The sequence below is a fragment of the Miscanthus floridulus genome, chromosome 7, assembly GCF_019320115.1.
Source record: "Miscanthus floridulus cultivar M001 chromosome 7, ASM1932011v1, whole genome shotgun sequence".
NCBI classification, from domain to species: Eukaryota; Viridiplantae; Streptophyta; class Magnoliopsida; order Poales; family Poaceae; genus Miscanthus; species Miscanthus floridulus.
The window spans coordinates 36462150-36483538 of record NC_089586.1 but is presented as its reverse complement, the minus strand read 5'-3'; the positions used below and the strand labels follow the sequence as shown (position 1 = coordinate 36483538).

The 21389-nt window shown below is 44.2% G+C and overlaps 1 protein-coding gene across 1 annotated transcript; it reads left to right on the top strand.

Annotated features, from left to right (window-relative positions):
- The first annotated feature begins 8239 nt into the window (after positions 1-8239).
- On the top strand, positions 8240-21145 carry LOC136466884 (probable serine/threonine-protein kinase SIS8). Its single transcript, XM_066465398.1, has 12 exons — positions 8240-9489; positions 10881-10984; positions 11229-12034; positions 13400-13440; positions 14965-15033; positions 15132-15232; positions 15348-15426; positions 15510-15608; positions 17887-17955; positions 20165-20214; positions 20300-20476; positions 20568-21145. Exons 1-12 carry the CDS (start codon positions 8593-8595, stop codon positions 20650-20652), a joined length of 2577 nt encoding a protein of 858 aa, XP_066321495.1. The 5' UTR covers positions 8240-8592; the 3' UTR covers positions 20653-21145.
- The last annotated feature ends 244 nt before the right edge of the window (positions 21146-21389 follow it).

The window sequence follows — 21389 nt, the reverse complement described above, 5'->3', positions numbered from 1 at the left end:
CTGACATGCCTTGTTGGTACTATCTTGCAGGCGTATAGGGTACGATCCTTGTTATGCGGTTGACCTGAGTGCCCTGCCTTACTTTCTCTGTCCGTTTCCTGGTCCTCACCGAGTGGGCGTCTACGGTCGGTTGGTCTCAGTCGGCTCTGATTGCGCCAGTCGAAAAGGAGCTGTAAGTAGGGGTTCAGCGCATTCCCAGTCGGAGAAGCGGGTCAGAGTCGGAAGTGGTGTTTTTGGCCAGGCCTTTCGGTCGGAGAGGCCATCCGGAGGTGGGCTGGAGTCAGAAGCGAGCGATGTTCTTTTTCCGGTCGAAGAGGCGGGCTGGAGTCAGAAGCGGGCGTCGTTCCTCCTCAGCTAGGCCTTCCAGTTAGAGATTTGGATCACCCTTCTAGCCTGTCGTTTAGGTTTTTGGGCCGGCCCAGGAGTTGTGCATCGTTTGCAACGTTGTATGCTAGGCCGAGCCTTTGTTGGAAAGCTGGTCCATGAGGGACCCTGGGTTTATGAACCCGACATCATCCTTCTTCTCATCTTGATCAACCCCTTCTCTTTTCGCATGGTATGTCTCTTGTGTCATGACATCACCTAGTACTTGGTTGGGGGGTAGTTGCTTCAATCCTCCTCTTATGATAAGCATTCTCAACATCTCAGATCTTAGAGGTAAGCACATCAAGAACCGATGAGACACATAATCAACATTGATCTTCTCACCCAAAGCCTTCAAGTCATTGACAATACTTGCAACCGATGGAACATCTCTGGAATGCTCTCATCATCCTTCATCTTGAAGCTTGTCAACTTGTCCTTGAGGATGTATAGCTTGCGGCAATGAAAATGGTACGGATATTTTCCGACCGTATTTGAAACCGAATCCGTTTAGAGGGGTTGAGATCTGTCCGTATCCGAGTCCGCATATTCAACATCCGATACCATATCCATATCCGAATACTCAAATCACATATTTATGATGTCGATATCCAATCGTATCCTATCCGACATAGTTGACACTATCCGTATTCGAATCCAAATCTGGACAGAAATATGAAAACAAATATAATATCGGTGATATCCGTCCGTATCCGATCCGTTTTCATCCCAGCTTGGCACTCTTCACCACTGGTGTGCCCTCATATGTTTCCTCCAATCTCTTCCACACCTCACTAGTTCTATCACAATCCTTGATTTGCTCAAACAACTTGGAATCAATGGCATTGTAGATGGTGTTGAGAGCCATTGTATTGCATTACTTGTTGGTCTTGTCTTGGTTGGTGAGATTGTCGGGATCAATGATAGCATAATCATTCTCAGTCACATCCCACACTTGATCATTGATTGAACCAAGATACATCTTCATCTTTCTCTTCCAATAATCATAGCATGTGCCATCAAAGAATGGTGGTTTATCCCCCATATGGTTGAACACAACTTGAGGCATCTTTTGACACCGATGTTGGTAAGCCTTCAATCAAATGGTGACCATGGCTTTGATATCACTTGAAAGGTCATAATATAGCTAGAGGGGGGGGTGAATAGCCTATTTAAACTATACAAAAACTCTAGAGCAATTTGATTAGTAACACAAATGGTGCTCTAGTTCTACAAGGGTTGCAAGCCATCTATCCAATAATTCTAGTTGCTATGATCTCTAGTCACACAAGGGGCTAAGTCACTACTCACTAAGAGCTCTCAACAAGGCTATACTAAGAGCTCCACTAGATAAAACTAAGCTACCAAGCAAGCTCTCATTTCTAGCTACACTAAAGAGCTTGCTACAACTAGTTTGTAAGAAATTAATAGAGTGAGTAAAGTGATTATACCGCCATGTAGAGGAATGAACCAATCACAATATGATGACAACCAATCACCGGGAGAAATCCAATCACAAGAATTACACACGATTTTTCTCCCGAGGTTCACGTGCTTGCCGGCACGCTAGTCTCTGTTATGTCGACCAATACTTGGTGGTTCGGCAGCTAATAGGTATCACACACCTAGCCCACCACAAGAGGTGCCGCAAGAACCTACCCACAAGTGAGGGAACTCAATGACACGAGCAATCTACTAGAGCTACCTTGCAGCTCTTCATCGGGGAAGGTGCAAGACCCCTCACAATCACCAAAGTCGGCCATGAACAATCACCAACACGTGTCGAAGCTCCTCCGCTGCTCCAAGTCATCTAGGTGGAGGCAACCACCAAGAGAAACAAGAAATCCACAGCCACAACGATCCCCAAGTGCCACTATATGCAATCACTCAAACAAATGCACTTGGAATCGCTCTCAATCTCACTATGATGATGAATCAATGATGGAGATGAGTTAGAGGTGTTTGCGTAGGCTCACAAGGATGTCAAGTATGTCAAAGTGCCAAGAGCGACACCCTAAGCTGGCCACAATCTATTTATAGACCCCAAGTCTCAAAGCGTTGTTGGGCTGTCAAAGGGGCACTTGACGCACTGACCAGACGCCGCCCTACGTCCGATCGGTTGAGTCCGATCGCACCCCAAGCCACTCCACGCCTACCATATTTCCTCCATTTAAATTCGACCATTGTCGCCTCTTTACGCGCGCACCAGCCAACAACTAGACGTGTCTCTCCACTTGATCGGATGCAACATGCCCGAGCATCAAGTCAGTTCTAGTAAGGGTCCAGAGCATGTTTTCCTCGACTGGACGTGTTAGGTCCAAGCTGACTGAACGCGCCGGTGAGTCTAGTCTTCACTTTGCATGAACAACATAGCTACATCAGCATACATCATCATCAACCTGATATGGCCCATGCGTGTCTGATCACGCCAACTCACCTATTTTGAATTAGTGACCGGACACGACGCTAGAGTTAGGTCCAGCGTCTGGTCGCTCCTTGGCCTTCTCAGCCAACAGTGCACCACTACCTATAATTGACCGGACTCAGCTGCTACTATCTGGTCAGAGCGTAGCCAGCATCCAGTCCTCGACCTTCCCCTCCTTTTCTTTTTCTAAGTCCACAACCACTTCGCCCTTGCTTCCAAGTTGCTAACCACAAAGTGTAGAACTTGTATGCACGTGAGTTAGCATTTTTCAAAGCATTTTACAAGGGTCAAAGTTAGCACACTAGGTCCCTAAATGTATATGCAAGAACAATGTCACCTAGTGGCACTCGATAAACCATTTAGCCAAAGATTTCCCATCTTTATAGTACGGCTATCAATCATAAATCACTCACACCCTCTATAGTGTCTTGAGTGCCAAAACAAAATCTTATTAGATACCTTTGCCTTAATCTCCTCGAATTTTATTTTCCTCTTTCTTCTTTTCCAAGTTGAGCACTTGATCATCATCACATATGGTCATCTCCTTCACCATGACCATCTTCTAGCTCTACAACTTGGATTAGATCACCTTGTCTAAATCACATACTTAGATCAAAGGTTAGTCCTAGGTTTCAACAATTAACTAAAATCAAATTAGGGCTTTCAATGACCCATGGTGGCATGGTGCGGAGGTGGTCTGCCAGGGTCATCCCCACAGGCGCAGGAGGTAAAGGCACATGGATGGCATTGCCTGCTGCCGCATGGAGGTCCTGGTAGCGCCTATTGCTCTTGGCGCTAGAGTTACATGCAAAATTAGAGGCTTCACACGGTTTACATACACGGTTTACACGGTTCAAACGGTTTACACCGTTGGGGCCTCTAATTAGTAATCATAAGATAGTAAGATAAGATTCTTTCATTCTGAATTTTTGTCACATTTTCATACATGGTTTATGTGATTCACATGGTTTGGAGGATGACGATTGACTTCCCTGAGACGTTCAACATCCCCGGGCTGCGGAATGTTCAAGAGCGGAGCGATCATAAAATCTCAAGAGAGTTTTTTGGAACTCACCTTGCTCCACTCCGATCCCTCCATCCTCAGTGCTCCGCTCTACCGTGACGTCGTTCCTCGACCCAAGGATCCATCTTTTGCCATCGTTGCGTGTGTCCTCGTTCCACGAAGAAGCTCTGATGTAGACTAGGCTTGATCTTCCGAAAGGTATGATAGCGTCGATTGGTAGAGACTCGATATTCATGATCTAGGCTTTGAACCAAGACTGATTTGGACCTCCGCAACCGTTACACCACTGCTCCGTTGGTTATCAACCACGCGAACGCGATTGATCTCACCGAGAAGGCTTTCCTACGAGCGAATCAAGAACACAAGCAAGAACAGGATAAACGCAATCACAAATTACAAATAAATATGAGGCTTATGATAACAAGAAGGAATTCAAGTCTTTATTTGAAAGGACTAATCGCCACAGGCGAACAAGATCAAGAACTGGGGCCCTAGTTCACAACAAGCAGTCATGGCGGCACAGTTACAATAAAACGATGTCTGTTTCACGAGAAAATCAAGAACTAAAAAAATCCAAACCCTAAGGAGAGCGACAGCTGCTATTTATAGAGTCTTGGGTGTCACCCCCCTGGACGCGCCCCCTAATGGGCCCAAACGCGATACACGGTCCAACGGACCAAAAGACGGTGTCCCAGCACCCTGATAGATTCTGGATGCTAACTTGTTTTGATGATTACCGTTGATTCCGAAGGGATTTTGATGTGAGACCACTTGGATTGGCTTCCTTATCAAATTAGCTTTCCATCCATATGTAGATCATCGAAAACGGAGTCCGAATGCGTCCTGGGTGACTAGTTTAAGGCAGACTGGTCCTAGAACCCGAGACAAACTCGAACTTGAGTTGCTTTGGGCCTCCACCTCGGGGACTCGAACCGAATTAGCCTCGGACCTCCTTCTTGACTTGGACACCCTTTCTAGCCTCCTATCCCTCCATACCATGCGCTAAACATGGTCATATGCATGGGTGTCATGTCCTCATCAAGCTCCTAACAGATGTGGCTGTTGAGATTGCTAGCCGCGTCGCTGCGGCTGCAGTGGATTCCATGGAAGATGTTGGCAACCTATAGGTAACCTATTCATAGATGTGTATGGTATGTGGCAACGCCGTAGTGGGACGGAGCATACCACTATGGCGGGTACTGCAGCGTGGGATCCAACGTGGGACCTAAAACCGGTTCTACGACCATGAGTACCGCACCTAGCTCATCGCCAGGCTTGCTAGCGTCGACAACCCGGAGGCCTGCTTCTACGCTGGGATGCACGCCGTCTTCATGGAAGACCACAGCGTGCTCATGCCATGGCTCGACATTTGATTCCCTACACTTTGCGATCTAACACTAACGCTGAATCACCATATGAAATGGCGACGGGAGCTATAATAATGACAATTTGCAAATAAACCAAGGCAAATGCTTTCACCCCAGCACCATCTTAGTGAGGTGCTTTATCTCACGTTTGTGTAGCCAAGACAAATAGTATGACACTTCAAAAAATGGAGTAACAAGCATCATAGCCATTCAGTTATTAATTGTTTTAAGGCAAAAACTCTATATAAATGACACAGTAACAATCATCACAACAATTTCATTGATAACTTCAGTTACATTCTACAGTTATACAATAACAAAGACCTATTGAAGACTACTGGTTATACAATAACAAAGACCTATTGAGTACAAGTACATCCTATAGTCGAGTCTAGAGACAAGCAGTGCAAGCTAAGGACAAGGCAGCACCTCGCAAAACTTCCACTAGCATCTCAATGAAGGAAACCAATTTTTGTCCACCTTTCTTGTGTAGTGACTTCATTGTCGATTAGGATATGGTGGTGCTCACGTTTCGATTCCTCAGACTGAACAGTAGGCTTGGAAATGGAACACAGAGCTATTCAAGAAAGAGAAAAAAAAGGTGAGGTGAAACTTCCACTAGCATCTGCACCTCTCATGATCAAGAGAGAGAGCAAGAAGAAACTTGTGAGAGAGAATATATGGGTGGGTTGAGAGAATGCTGCAAAGATCCTTACTGTCGGTCTCTAAGTGAACCCCCTTAATCACAAAACTTCCACTAGCATCTAGATTGAGCAGCCGCCGCTGCGCTAGATGCCGGTAGTACCCAATCTTGAAGGCCTTCTCCCAACGCCGCTGCTGCTGCCGAAGGAGTTAGAGAAGGAGCGCCATAGCGATGAAGAAAATATAGATGGTTGGCTAGCTTTTTCTGTATCTATCTATATCCAAGGAGGAAGGAGTATGTGGATTGCTAAGAAGCGTATTTAGCCCCGCTTAAATAGGCCAACCTTGAAGGAGAAGCGGAGAGGAGCAGTTAATGGTTATGCAACTGTGTTGTGAGTAGTTGGGAAATGGAAATAACTCATGCTGAATTTATTACCGCTGGTACACCAAACGGTCGTGTAGGGCCGGCGGCCATAACGCCTATCCCAGTCGGCTCGGCTTTTCATGCGACGGAGAAAATATCATTGCCGCATCTATTGTTAACCCGTCGGTGGTAGAAGTTTGAACTGTCGGTTTTCTTTTTAGGAGGTCTAGCTGTCGGTCCAACCGACGGTGGAAGTATAACACCGTCGCTTCTATCGCTACGACAGTGAAAGTGACGATAGTGATAAATCAATCTGTAGTAGTGGTCTCCTTAGCTATATTCTCAAATTAGGAACTTTTTGAGGTTTGGTGTTGAGTCATAGAGACTGTAGATGCTTCGCCGGATTCAAACAACACACGTGCATGTCCTCATCAAATGCAGGGAACACTAGCTACAATCCTAATTATGGTAATCCTTAGGCCAATCTCAATAGGAGTTTTATAGAGTTTTATGGGCATTAAATATGCTGACATGGCACTGTACTAATGAAGAGAGAGATGATAAAAGTTTCATGGGAGTAGAGAGAGTTTCATGGGGATAAAACTCTTCTGCACTGTTTCCAAAATATAAATGTGTTGAAAACTGGGCCATGAAACCGACTGGCCTTAAGGCAATTGGTACTTAACCCGAACAAGGACACACGCATGGCCACCATCGTGATTTGTAGGCATTGAAGTGAAAATTACAATTTATGTTATCTTGTGGGAATCAATTGCTGCCATCCTACCAAAATTCATTGCGTTGCCCATAACTGCTGCTTTGAGAAGAACTAGCTCAACAACGCGTCGTCTGTGCCAGCGGTCACGACAAATGTACGTTACACAAATCCAAAGGGCATCAATGGCTCAAGACCGAGCACAGGCTGCTAGGGCGAATAGTGTAGGATAGTTGCCACAGAGCATTGTGAATATACAAGACGAGTTAAATGAACTTTTCGAGCCAAATAAAGCGTAGAGTATCCTAAGGGCAGTCCCAATGAAAAAAACTAGTAGTTTCTATAACATAGGATATCGCACCAAAAAAGTACTGCTTTCCAACCTATGATTTCTATGAGTAATAACTATTTTCTCTTTCTCTCTCCCAACTCTATCTTTTCCTCCAATGGGAGTGTGACACGAGCTCCCTAGAAACTGGTGGTTTCTCCCCAATGACGATTTCATGGTTTCTTGATGCATTGGGTCAAGAGTAGACCTGGTTTCTTCATGAATAAACCATTTCTATGATTTTTGCTCTCTTTCTTCATTAATTACGTTGCCATGTCAACATTTTGCCTACGTGGCAAGTCATTTAATGAGGATAGAAACCATCATCAATGCACCATTGGGACTGCCCTAAGGCCTTGTTCGTTTTCTTGGGAATGAAACTGCAGCAGGAATGGTCCTAGGCGGGGATCAAGTGAGATCCAGGTGATTTGGTTCCAGATGTCAAGAGACGAGGAAGCAAACCTGGCCGTAGATCACATAGAATGTCCAAGACTGGTCGGATTCTATTCCAGGCCAAGCTTAACCGAACGGTAATCTTTGTTGGCCGGGTTTTTGTTCCAGGTCGTTCTGAACCAGGCGGATTGGGTGTCGTTCCGGGCCATTCCGTGAAAAACGAACGAGGCCTAAATCAGAAGTCCCACAATCAATCCAAAACCACTTCCTTCGTCTCTTTTTAACTATCGTTCTCACATATTTGGTCATACTTAACTTTGATAAAAAAAATATACAAGAAATTATTAATATTTATAGTGTGTAATATGTATTATTAGATTAATTATTGTATATATTTTTATTTTATTTTTATAAATCTAATCGAATAAGTGACATGAAAATCTAAACGACACTTTAAAAAACGACGGAAGGAGCGGACCTGATCCGACCGACACAACCTGCCACGTCAGTGGGCTCATCCATCCATTTCTTCACGTCAGCGGGCTCACGACTCATCTATCCATTCCATCCATATTTCTTCTCTCCCTGGCTCCCTCCCCTTGTAGCGGCAGCTGCCAGCACACGGTGTTATTGATAACAGTAATTAATAAAAGAAATAATAAACGCACGGAGAGCAAGGTATCGGTGCTCCCTGTCGGCCTGCGTCTGCGTCTGCCTTCCTCTTCCAGGCTTCTCCAGCCGCGTCGACCCCGAGCGCGAAGCATCCACGACGACGCCCCAACAGAATACTCTACAAAAGAACCACAGGTAGATCGCTCGAAGCGATTGAATAATAATCGGGCTCCGACAATTCCTACCGCGGTTCGGTAGCTGCTGCCTTGGATCGGATCGGATTGGATCGGCGCCGGAAGAGGAGAGGAGGAGGCGTGGGGGGTTCGGGGCCTGCCTCGCATGCCGCCGGGCCGCCGCCCATGTCCCGCATGAAGCACTTGCTACGCAAGCTCCACCTCGCCGGGGGCGGGGGCGGGGGCGGGGGCGCGGCGCCCGACCACCACCGCCCGAGGCACCGCCGCTCGGGGCACCCGACGCCGCCGCCGCTGCCGCCGGGGGCGGCGGCGGTCGTCGTCGCGGCGGGGGCCCCCGAGCCGCCGCAGCCGGCGGTTACTCCCGCCGCGGCTGTGTCGGTGTCGGTCGCCCCCGCGGCGGCGGAGGAGCCCAGGGGGCTCGAGGCGGAGGCAGCCACGACGCGGCTGGAGGAGGACTACCAGGTGCGGCTCGCGCTCGCCATCTCCGCGTCCGACCACGCGGGGCTCGTCGACGCGGACTCCGTCCAGATCCGCGCGGCCGAGCTCATCAGCCTCGGGACCGCCGCCGGGTGCGGGCCCCACGACCGGAGGCCCGCGGAGGCCCTCTCCGCGCGGTACTGGAACCACAGCGTCGTCAACTACGACGAGCAGCTCCCCGACGGCTTCTACGACGTCTGTGGCGCGCAGCTGCATCCCGGCTTCCAGGCCAAATTCCCCTCGCTCGACTACCTCAGGGCCGTCCCGCCTGGGTGGGATGTCGTGTTCCTGGCCATCTTGGTGGATCGGGAGCACGATCCTGCCCTAAAACGACTGGAAGATAGGGCTGCTCAGATTGCCGCGCAGACTAGGGCACGGCACGGTGGTGCTGCTTCAGCTGAGCTTGCACAGAAGATTGTGGGTCTCATTGTTAATGCGATGGGCGGTCTAGTTGAGGATGCTGATGGTATGAACAGGGAATGGAGCATCAAGAGCCGCGAGCTCTCTCTCCAGCTAAACAGTGTCGTTCTTCCACTTGGTTCGCTTCGGGTTGGGCTGTCACGGCACAGATCACTGCTATTTAAGGTTAGTGACTTAGCATCCTGCATCATCTTTATGTTTAATCTGATATTTATCTTATGATGTTATTAGATAGCAAAAGAGTGTAGGGAAGGATGCTAATAGTTTCCATCTTGTCATATGATTATATCTGGATTGTTAACATTTAACACTGCACAATAGTTTGGTGCTTTGTGCACAGCTATTATCGTTCATATACATTCACTCTTTCCAATCTTTCTATTTGAATGTTAGATTACCCGCGGAAGATTCAAGACAAAAGAATAGAACTTTAACTGCGATTTAAGAAACTTAGAATTGGTTTCTCTGAACTTACGATTGACCCTTTGTGTATATCTTTTTTAAACATTGTCCTACTCACGCTGAGAACTTACAATTTGAATGTAAAAGGGGCAGGCCCAGTGCCGGAGGCTCCCACATGAGTGGGGTCCGGGGAAGGGAAAAACCGAGGCAAGCCTTCCCCCCGCAAAATCTGCGGAGAGGCTGCTTCGAACCCGTGACCTGGTGACTCAGTGAGACAGCTCTCACCACTGCACCAGGCCTGCCCTTCAACTTACAATTTGAATGTAATCTTTTCAAATAGGATTGCATATAACTGGGCATTCAAACTTTGGATTTAAGAATTTAAAATAGTGGGATAGAAAGTTTTTTTTCAAACCAAGTTATGTCCCAAGGTTGGTAGCTTCCATTTGTGGCTGCCCGATTCTAGTTTAATCAGTGAGTTGATTCAGCCAGTGTATGGTGGCTTCTGACTGCTCTTTGGTCAGTGATGGTGGACTGAGATAATAAGGTTGCAGTGGCTGTGCTAAATTATCAGCATTGTTGGCGTTGACATTTGGGACTTAACATGAGCGCATACAAAAGATGTTTGAGAATGAGAATGGCGAAGAATAGTGTATTAGTGGACATCCAGACATTCTCCTATGTGTTATTTGTGTCATTCTGTGGCCATGGCCCCGCAATCATAATTGTCGTGCAGGATTGATGTTACTTGTAGAAGGTTTGAACACATCATGTTTTGTGTTCTTAGCTTTGTTGCTAGAAGCACTTCTAGTTATGATTTTTAATGGTTAATGGTGTAGCACTAACGTGTGGCAGTTGAGATAATTTATTTAAGTCCTATGTTGTAGTCAACTCAGGAAGCCAGCCTATTTTGTCAATTTGCACCTGTGGATTGTGTATTTGTGACACCAGATTCATAATCAAAGGGTTTCTCCATAAAATTTATTTGATTGCTTAAAAGTAGGGATTTGTGTAGGACTGTCTACCACAGAGCGCCAGTCCGCCAGATACATAACCGAAGGGTTTCTCTAAAAAAATGTATTTGATTGCTTAAAAGTAGAGATTTGGGTAGGACTATATATACCACAGACACCAATTAACCAAATTGTTTTCAGGTACTTGCTGACCGAGTTAACCTACCATGTAAGCTTGTGAAAGGAATATGTTATACCGGAACAGATGAAGGAGCTGTTAACTTGGTCAAAGTTGATTTTGACAGGTATCTGCTTTTTTCTTTACCATCTTTCAAATAATTGATCTTACACATTTTAAGATTGACAACAACAATGATAACACTAAAGCCCTTTAGTCCCAAGCAAGTTGGGGTAGGCTAGAGTTGAAAGCTAACATGAGTGACCAACAAAAAAAGGAAAGAAAGAGAAAAAAGAAACTGTTGCAGCATTGAATATTTTGATATTGTTCACAGCTATTAACCTTAACCATATGTACTGTAATTCTTGCAGCACGGAATATATTATTGATCTGATGGGAGCTCCAGGCACCTTAATCCCTTCAGACATTTCTGGGAGTCAGTTTCAGGACTCCAACAATAGCCAACTGAGCAGTGATGCCATTGAAGAGAGTGTCGCAGAATTGTGCTTAGCTCTTGATCAGATTAATGGTGGATATGAGAACAAAAATACCATTGGAGGATGCTCATCTGGTCACAGTTCTATTTTAGCGCTCACGAGTTCACACTTGGGAGATTTATGTCAGACAGAATTTAAACAAAATGTTGTCTCTGAGAAAAAAGATGAAGGGGATATTTCTGAGCATGTTAAAGTCAATAATGTTTCGAAGTATATTGTGCCTGAAGTAGTGGACCCACAGTTTGCACAAAATTTGCATGACTTACTTTTGGAGGGTGGAGCATTGCTACCCTCTGATTTATTATCTGATCAAAATAGTCACAACATTCATGAGAAAGAAAGTGCAGGATGGCTATTAATTTCTCAAACAACGCAAAATTTGCCAAATGCTTTTGTAGCTAACGATTCTTCATCACCTGATGAAGATGCACAACACCCTGCGGAAAATACAGAAGAAGTCATCAGAGATTTGGACTTGCATGGTCATACTGCTAGTGCTATTTCCAACGAGGATCAAAGGGCTGCAGAAGGTTCTTCGGTGAACATGTCAGGAAGTAGCAATGGAAATTTGGACAAGTTGAGCTGGTCTAGTGCGAAAACTATCGGCTCTGTTATAGATGACGTTGCTGAATACGAAATACCATGGGAGGATCTTGATATTGGAGAACGTATTGGTTTAGGTATGTGCCTAATCCATAGCCCTTTACCAGTAAGACAGTGAAGTACTAGTTAATAGAGACCTTCTTGAAGATAAAGTACTGCTTTCCACCAGTGTCAAGAGTACTTTTTCTATTTAATTGCAAAGCCAAGCTTTATAAATTAGTACATTTTAATAATAGAGTCTTACCGCCTGTGACCGGAAGGTCCCGGGTTCAAGTCGCGGTCTCCTCGCATTGCACAGGCGAGGATAAGGCTTGCCACTGACACCCTTCCCCAAACCCTGCACAGAGCGGGAGCTCTTTGCACTGGGTACGCCCTTTTTACTAAAAATATGATTCACAATAATCGACTGTTCATTTTTCCTCTCTTACTACAAATCGGTGGAACCATTTCTTATGACTTTACCATTATTTTGATTATTTTATATTGCTGAAACTAAGTGATTAGCCTACCCCAACTTGTTTGGGACTTAAAGGCTTTGTTGTTGTTGTTGTTGCTGAAACTAAGTGATGGCAACTTTCCTGTACTTACTCTCTTGAAGCGTTACTTCTGTTTTCTGATTTCACTTCCATATTCCCATTGGTCATCTTTTAAACCTTCTGAATACTAAATGGCACACAAACTACTTTTTTTCTTGGACACGCAGGAGAGCTGCATATCATTAGATTAAGAAGAATGGGTACAGAGAAACCTGAACAACACACAGTCCCCCCCCCCCCCACCCCCTAGGGAAAAACAGCATATGACACACCTATGAAAACATAAAAGCATGGCCATGACCAAAATACGTTAGTCCTCTGGCATCAGAGCAAGGAGATGTGAAACACCTCTAGCTCTGGCCAAACCCCACAACTTGAGCTACTCACTGGCGGGTGACAGAACTCTAGATGAGTTAGGAGCATCCCTATGGAAAACACGACGACTATGGCATACAAATACTACCATGCTAATGTTATTATCTCCTCCACTCCTAGATTAGTGCAATTCTAAAATATGGAAATTCAAATCTTGTAATTTTCACAACTACACAAAGATACCTAAATGACACATAATACACTTTTCTTTGCATTAAATTTTCAGTAACTTTTATCAATAAAGCTACAGCCAACAATCAATTTTCAAAATTTATCTTTGAGGGCCATGAAAAGCAAAAGTGAAAAGAATTATTGTGGATTAAAAAACAGTTAGTTAGACTTCACTCTGAGGCTCCCCATGTTAATTCCTCTCAAGTTCCTCTTCTTTTGGCATTTACTACTGTTATTGTTAGAGTAAACTTATTTTTGTGTTGTATTTTTGCAATTAATTGGTCTTTTCATTTCCGTGTACTATTTGTTTCTTGGCTATGGCAATCCCATGTCATAAACTTAGGATTTATATCGTTGCAGGTTCCTATGGGGAAGTTTATCATGCGGACTGGAATGGCACGGTAAGTCAGATATTCTGATAGCGCGTTCTTGCATGACATTTTGCTAGGGATTGAACATAGTGTACTATAAGCATTATTGATCATAAGATAACAAGAGATAGTTTAGTTGCTTATGCTGATAAATTGTTATATAGTAGTTGTCTTTATGCTTCAGTTCTAGTTTGTTTAATGAGTAAAAATGTGTGCTATCTATAGCTGATGGGTACACAAAGTTTGTGTCTTGCGGCTACAGGCATTGGAAACATTAGAAATTTAGCGTGTTTTTTAGATTGACAAATCCATGTAAGTGATGGGAAATCATGCTACACTTCACCTGGTAGCTCATTGAGCATTTCACCTTCATTTTCCTGATTAGTTATTGCCTGGATTGCTGATGGCTGTAAAGTGTAAACCGAACCTTTGAGCAAGGCAAACAAAATTGCTGACATAATATTAAGAACCGAGTGATGTCTCTGTTGGTAGACCCTCCAGTTCAGAGGCTGCTCACCGCCCCAGTTATTGCCTGGATTGTTGATGGCTGTAAAGTGTAAACCGAACCTTTGAGCAAGGCAAACAAAATTGCCGACATAATATTAAGAACCGAGTGATGGTTCTGTTGGTAGACCCTCCAGTTCAGAGGCTGCTCACCGCCCCAGTTATTGCCTGGATTGTTGATGGCTGTAAAGTGTAAACCGAACCTTTGAGCATGGCAAACAAAATTGCTGACATAATATTAAGAACCGAGTAATGGCTCGGTTGATAGAGCCTCCAGTTCAGAGGCTGCCCACTGCCCACTGGGGCTCGAACCCTGGCGCTTGTAGGTTTTGCGTAAGTACCTCCCTACAAGGTTAGGCATACACTTCTCTCTTATGACAAAGCCAAAGGATGGTTCTCCCCATCGTCAAGTTTTTCTTCTTCTTTTCTCTTCTCTGTAACTGTGATATCTGCTGAAGATATGGTTCTGATTTCTGAAGAACTCACACATACTAACATTTTGTATTAACATTCTTCCCTCCACTAAATCTACCCAAGCATGGAATGACATGATTACATGCGATTATACATTAGGCAATGGCGTTACACGTTTGAGCAATTCCTGTAGCTGCAAAGTTTGATAACCTTCTTAAACAGAGCCATCTTTATATCATATGTGGATAAGCATTAATTGATAGCAGGCAGGCATTGTGCATCAGGTTTTGCTCCTAACAAGGCAAAAAAAATGTTTAAGTTTGCCTGCACCAGTTTACCTTTATGTACATATTAGCGTATAGAGAAAACTGAACTAGGAATCATGTGACGCACAAGTCAATAATTATGAGCATGTTGCATGTGTATCAAATTGAGCTGTCAGCATGATCTACAGTCCATATGCTTTAACATTACTAGGAAGTAGGAACCTTCAGATTAAACATTCAAAAGGTCTTTTCTTATCTTCAAGAATACGTATTTCAGTTGGCCAATTCTATGGAGGAACATATGCAATCTTCCCTCGACTTCTGATTATTTGGGAGTTTCTGTTCTGATGTATTTTCCTGTAAATTCCAGGAGGTTGCAGTGAAGAAATTTCTTGACCAGGATTTATCAGGTGTTTCACTAGAGCAATTTAAATGTGAAGTAAGTTAAATTTTAACACATGCATCTCTGTTCCAACTAGAGCTTAATGATTATTGGGTTCTTTTCCCTCAGCTAAGATTATATTTGTTACATTTTAGGTGAGAATAATGTCAAGGTTAAGGCATCCCAATGTCGTTCTTTTCTTGGGATATGTGACACAACCTCCTAATCTCTCTATATTAACTGAGTACCTCCCAAGGTTTGTACAAGCTCCTCTATTTCTAGTCAAAATGGCAACTGATAATTTCAACCTATCTTGGCATTATATTATGAATACGAAGAGTTCTCACAGCAGTACAACAATCTTTTTTTAGGGGGAGTCTATATCGCCTGTTGCATAGGCTAAATAGTCGAATTGATGAAGTAAGGAGGCTAAAAATGGCACTAGATGTGGTAAAAACTTGGGCAAGGTTTTTGTGTTTAATACATTCATGGTGGCTTGTTCTTTGCAGCTGTTTAATATTGTATTCTTTCAGGCAAAAGGGATGAACTACCTGCACTCTAGCCATCCTACCATTGTTCACCGTGACCTGAAATCCCCCAATCTTTTAGTGGATAAAAATTGGGTTGTTAAGGTGACTTTCCCTTCTATACCATCTCGCAGCTATTTTCTTGCTAGGGTGTTTCATCTGGAGACCTATTGCTGTTCACCACACTAGTCATAGCAGACCAGTGTTGGGGGTAGGGATGGCTGTGCCCTATGCAGCACGGATACGGATACGCTTATCGGTATCGGAAGGACACGGATACGCGGATACGGCAATTTCCCAGAAAACACGATACGTGGATATGTTTTACAATTTTTTTAATAAATAAGTAATAATGTAAATTAAAATTCTGAAAGTCTATAACTTGAGTAATCACTAATCAATTAATCATTAGTTCAGTACCCTACATGCAATCATACGTGATATATACATCACCAGATTACCTTGTAGGTATCTTGTTTTCACAGATGATCCAAGTCCAACCATACTGGATGAATCCCCAATTACTAAAATTCTAGAACATGAGAAGTCAGGAACAGAGAGCCCCCCTATCGTATGTTGTGGTTGTGGCCGGTGGCCACAGACCCGATGCTAGGACCCAAATTTGGAGAGGTCATCTACTGCATGCAAGCAATCAAGCATGGCCAATACTAATCAGGGAGGGTACAAACAAAACCAAGCAACAAAAACTGCAGCAGAGTAGATCCAGAATGGGGAAGGGGATGTACTCATGGGATGTCGCCAGGAGCTTGCTTTGTTGTTGAATCGTCCTCTCCCCTGCATTGCGGGAGCTGGCTGCGGCCATGGCGGACTGGTGGGTGCTCCCCAGTGCGGCAGTTTGGAGGAGGGGAGAAGTCAAATGATGGCTCAGATCTAAATTGGATTGGGGAGGGAGAGGAACTCACCTAAGCAGGGGGCACGAGGCAGGGTGCAGTCTCCGACCCGCCGTCGCAGGGGCTCGTTGCTGGAGGCGGGGTGCAGCTCTTCGTCGCTGTCGCGGGGGCTCCTTGTCGCCGGCAAGGGCGGAGGCTGGTCGCCGGCGGGCTGCGGACACGGGCGCTGCGTGGGGGAGTTGGCTTGTCGGGAGGCGGAGGCGGCTGCGTGAGGCGGACTGCGCGTGGGAGGGGTCGGGAGTAGGGCAAAGGCAGAATGGGATGGTGGTAAGTTGGGCTGGGCCGTATCGACTGGGCCGAAACGTTTCCTTTCCTTAGTTTCCAGCCCAAATAAGCAGGGATACGCGGACACGCCGCGGATACGTATCCCGGCCGTATCCTAGGCGTATCCGTATCGGATACATATCCGATACGGGATACACACCTTCCCTGCCGTATCCGTGTTTCTGAGGCTGTGCCTATCCCCCCTCCATGTAAAAAGGCCCAGCGCCTAATTGTCCGAGGACCTGTATGTAAATTTGTGAACCAAAGGGGGTCGGGAGGAAGATTGCCTCCTCCCTCCTCCCTTATAAATAGAACCCAAGGGGCAAGGGCTAAGGGGCTTCTGTCTTTTCCCAAACCCTATTATTGGAGCACTTACTCTCTTTCCTGTGCGGGACTAGTTCTCGAGCTTCACCCTCGCCCCGGACGAAGGAACTTCTGTCCTGGTTGGTGAGGGTGCGAACGAAGGGCTATAACCCCACAACCAGAAATACTGTGGTGATAAAATGTTTGATTTAAAGAGTGCTCTTAGCTTGTTGCTTCTGTGTATGTAACTAATATATTGATTGCTTGCACTGTTTAATAGTCAGTGTCAATGATCAGTTTGCATGGTGCACTGTTATCCAATCTCAATGATACACGAAACCCCTGAACCTTTGAATTATGATTTAATTGGAGTAAAGCAAATACTGGATTCCATGTACATTATCTGTGGGGTATTTCTTGTTAGCATTGTCTCCAATATGTAATATAGTACTCCATCTGCTCCAAATTATAGTTCACTTTGGCTGTCCTAAGTCAAACTTCTAACTTTGACCAAGTTTATAGAAAAAATGCACCAACACCTACAACACCAAATTAGTTTCATAAAACTCTCCATGTAATATGTTTATAGTGCTTTTATAAGTAATATATTTTCCTAAAAACTTAGTCAAAGTTAGAGAAGTTTGACTTAGTGAACTATATTTGGAACAGAGGGAGGATTGTTTATCAGTTTAGAACAAGACATGCATTGTTCATTATTGTTGTTTATTTACCTTTTATTATTATTATTTAGCAACAAGTAACTTGTTCCGTACCTTCCCCAAACACTCTGAAGTAGTAGTTACTTTGGAGGAATCCATGTTCATTATGCATTCATTTTACGCTTATATCACCAAAACTTCATCTTGGAGCTCAACATAATATGCATTTCTACCTTTTCTTGGCAGGTGTCTGACTTTGGCATGTCAAGGTTGAAACATCATACTTTTCTTTCCTCTAAGTCAACTGCTGGAACAGTAATACCCCTCACCCGTTAATGTTTTTATTTGTTCATATGGATTGTTTTATTATCTGAGATGACACTCCTAATCACAAACAAGTGGTACTTCCGACCTTTGGAAAACAACTTTGACTATTACTTTTTCGTTGCAAAATAGTTATAAAGCTTAGTGAAAATGAACTTCAATAAAGCTCTGTTTTGAGACAAATCTGCTTGTGTCATTTTCAAATATCCAAACCCAATAAAAGTAATTTCTAACCAAACTGAATATTTGACTTAAGATAAGCCCAAAGCTTCACTTATTTGTGACTGGAGGGAGGATAAACATAGAATATACTACAGCTAACAGCTAGAACACTGAACCTACGGATTCACCAAATGAAAGAGGTGTTAAGCAAGGCAGGAAAGAATAACACAAGCACACCTCATTTAGACAAACTTAATAAAGACAAAAGGTGAGAAAATTGTAGTTGGCATTCATGATGAGCGGATTCTGATTATACTATCCTCTTGCTCAATGCTAAATTGCCAACTGAAACATGACACATGTTCTAACGTAAAAATGCATCATTGTTTTGTAGATCATTAGAGTACTCGTTTCTTGCTCAATGCTAAATTGCCAACTGAAACATGACACATGTTCTAACGTAAAAATGCATCATTGTTTTGTAGATCATTAGAGTACTCGTTTTGGAATTAGCTAGGAAGGGATACTGAATTCTTTTAAGCATTAGAGTACTTGTTTTTTGAAGGGCGGGCCTCGTGCAAGCGGTAGAGTCTTACCGCCTGTGACCAGAAGGTCCCGGGTTCGAGTCACGGACTCCTCGCATTGCACAGGCGGGGGTAAGGCTTGCCACTGACACCCTTCCCAGACCCCGCATAGAGCGGGAGCTCTCTGCACTGGGTACGCCATTAGAGTACTTGTTTTTGGCAAAAGGGCCTCTAGCTGAGTTGGTTAGGTGGCAAACGGGCCTCAGGTCCTAGGTTCAACTCCTCGTGGGAGCGAATCTTCGAGCTGGGGTTAAAAAAATCCTCTCGTCTGTCCCACGCCAAAGCACTGGTCTAAGTTCCGGCCCTGGTCGTGGTCGTTCTCACATGGGATGTGGTGCCGCTGTGTTTAGGTGGGGCAGGGGTTCCGGGGTTTTCTAATGCAAATACATGGGGGCTGTCTTAGCCCCCCAGGTTGAGTTTTTTTAAGTACTTGTGTTGGGATAGGCTGGGAAGGGAGACGCCATTATTCTGTAGAGCATTAGAATACTCACTTTGGAATTGGTTCGGAGCGGCAATATAGTGCTGGCAAACTATTCGAAACACATCATTTGAGCATGCAAATCCAAAATGCACGTGCACTTGATCTAGGTCTAATACATGACTACAGAAAATTTCTTCTTTTGCAAATAGCAAAGCTATCTTGGAATTAAATTGATTTCTGGTTGCATAGGGACACAAATCTGCACAAGTGAAATATTTCCCATAGTTCCATATCTTAGGAAGCTGCATCATGCATTACGTGGACCCTCTTTGGATCAGCTAGAACTTGTGTATTGTGGCTTTAAAAGTTCTAGCCGATCCTGTTAGACATATATGTGTTTATGTATGCGTGTATATAGCTGGCTGGGCCTGGGCCGTGTGCCACCTGCCCTCCTATAGCCTGTCGGCCTTCTCCTCTGTTTGTTATGGATAGGAATAGGGGATGAGATCTTGTTTGGTTATGTTTCTATAAACCCAAGATCTCTGGACTACATATACATGTACCCCTGTACCTTGATTAATCAACCTGCTATTTCCACGCAATCCCTATTTGCTTTCAGGTCCGAACAGGTCAGCTTGTGGAAGCAGCTTTTAATCCACAAGCTCTAGTTATCCAAGCAGCTTTTAACAGTCTCTAGTCCAGATTGTGACAATCCCACAATCCATGTTCCCCTAACCTTTTCCAGCTTTTAACAGTCCACAATTTACAAGCCAGATTTTTATAATCTCCAGCTTGTCCAATGGGGACTTAATCCTCAGCATAATTATTTCATGTGTCTATGTTTAACTTAAAACCACTGCTTTTGTTTAATGGAAAAACAAGTAGATACATAGACATTGGTTCCAGATTTTGTTATTGATGCCCTATGTTCTACAAGAATATTGCCTTCCGTTTGTTTTTGTTCTGCATCGCATGTTTTCTATAAATAAACCTATAATCACATCTTTACTAAGCATTTTCTGTTGGCCTGCAGCCAGAGTGGATGGCACCTGAGGTACTGCGAAATGAACCATCTAATGAGAAGTGAGTGGTTGAGTTGCACGGACATGTTGCTCTTTTCAATTGCTGCTGTTTCAGCGAAAATTGATGTTTTTTGTGCTGGCTTTAGGTGTGATGTCTACAGTTTTGGAGTAATCCTGTGGGAGCTGGCAACCATGCGTGTACCATGGAGTGGGTTGAATCCAATGCAAGTTGTAGGAGCAGTTGGATTCCAGAACAGACGACTAGACATTCCCAAGGATGTGGATCCGCAGGTGGCTAGCATAATATCTTCATGTTGGGATAAGTAAGACTCATTAACCCCCACCCCCACCCCCTCCCTGCGTGGTCGCCCCACTGATGCTGAACCCCATTTTTTTCCTCTTTTTTTTTTGCAGCGATCCGAGCAAAAGGCCAGCGTTCTCCCAGCTCTTGTACCCTCTAAAGCAACTACAGCATTTAGTTGTTACAGAAAGCTGCTGACATACGTTTCCTGAGACAAATCTCAGGACACATATATTCAGATATTTAAGCTGTCACAGGGCAAAATTTTCATTTTGAAGCTCGTGGAGGTATATTCAGAATCTCTGCGGTATAGATGTGTTTGGGCGAAGGTTCTACACATCACCTTGTGAAAATGTGAGTCTCTGAAGCTGTGCAAAGGCGCCGCTGGAGAAAGCGTAGTGTGTAGTCTCAAGTGAAGAAAAGTGGTGCGACACGAAGTGCTCTGTGCCATGGTAAATAATTGTTCAGTTCTGGATTTGAACGGGTGATTCTGAAAATCGGAATTCACCACAAAGATAGGATCTTGAAGTTTTTTTTCCCTTGCCTTACAAAAGATGAAAAGAGAGGTCAAAATTTCATGGTGTCTGCAAAAAGTTGCAGCCCGATGCCATGTGCAAAATGTATATCATGTATACTGATGCTACCTTGCGTCTTTGTGAATGTGAATTTTAATACTTTTGGTTCCCGTAAAGAGGACACCTGACTAAAAGTATACACTATCGATTCGCCTAAATTTTGCTTTGGAAATGCAAACATAAAATTCAGATCGACTGTTCATTTTTCCTCTCTTACTACAAATCGGTGGAACCATTTCTTATGACTTTACCATTATTTTGATTATTTTATATTGCTGAAACTAAGTGATTAGCCTACCCCAACTTGTTTGGGACTTAAAGGCTTTGTTGTTGTTGTTGTTGCTGAAACTAAGTGATGGC

Excerpts from the sequence above, each read along its gene's own strand:
- LOC136466884 (XM_066465398.1), top strand. The coding sequence starts at position 8,593 with ATGTCCCGCATGAAGCACTTGCTACGCAAGCTCCACCTCGCCGGGGGC. Across the intron at positions 10,985-11,228 it reads GTCAAAGTTGATTTTGACAG|CACGGAATATATTATTGATC; the intron begins GTATCTGCTTTT and ends TAATTCTTGCAG. Across the intron at positions 20,477-20,567 it reads ATATCTTCATGTTGGGATAA|CGATCCGAGCAAAAGGCCAG; the intron begins GTAAGACTCATT and ends TTTTTTTTGCAG.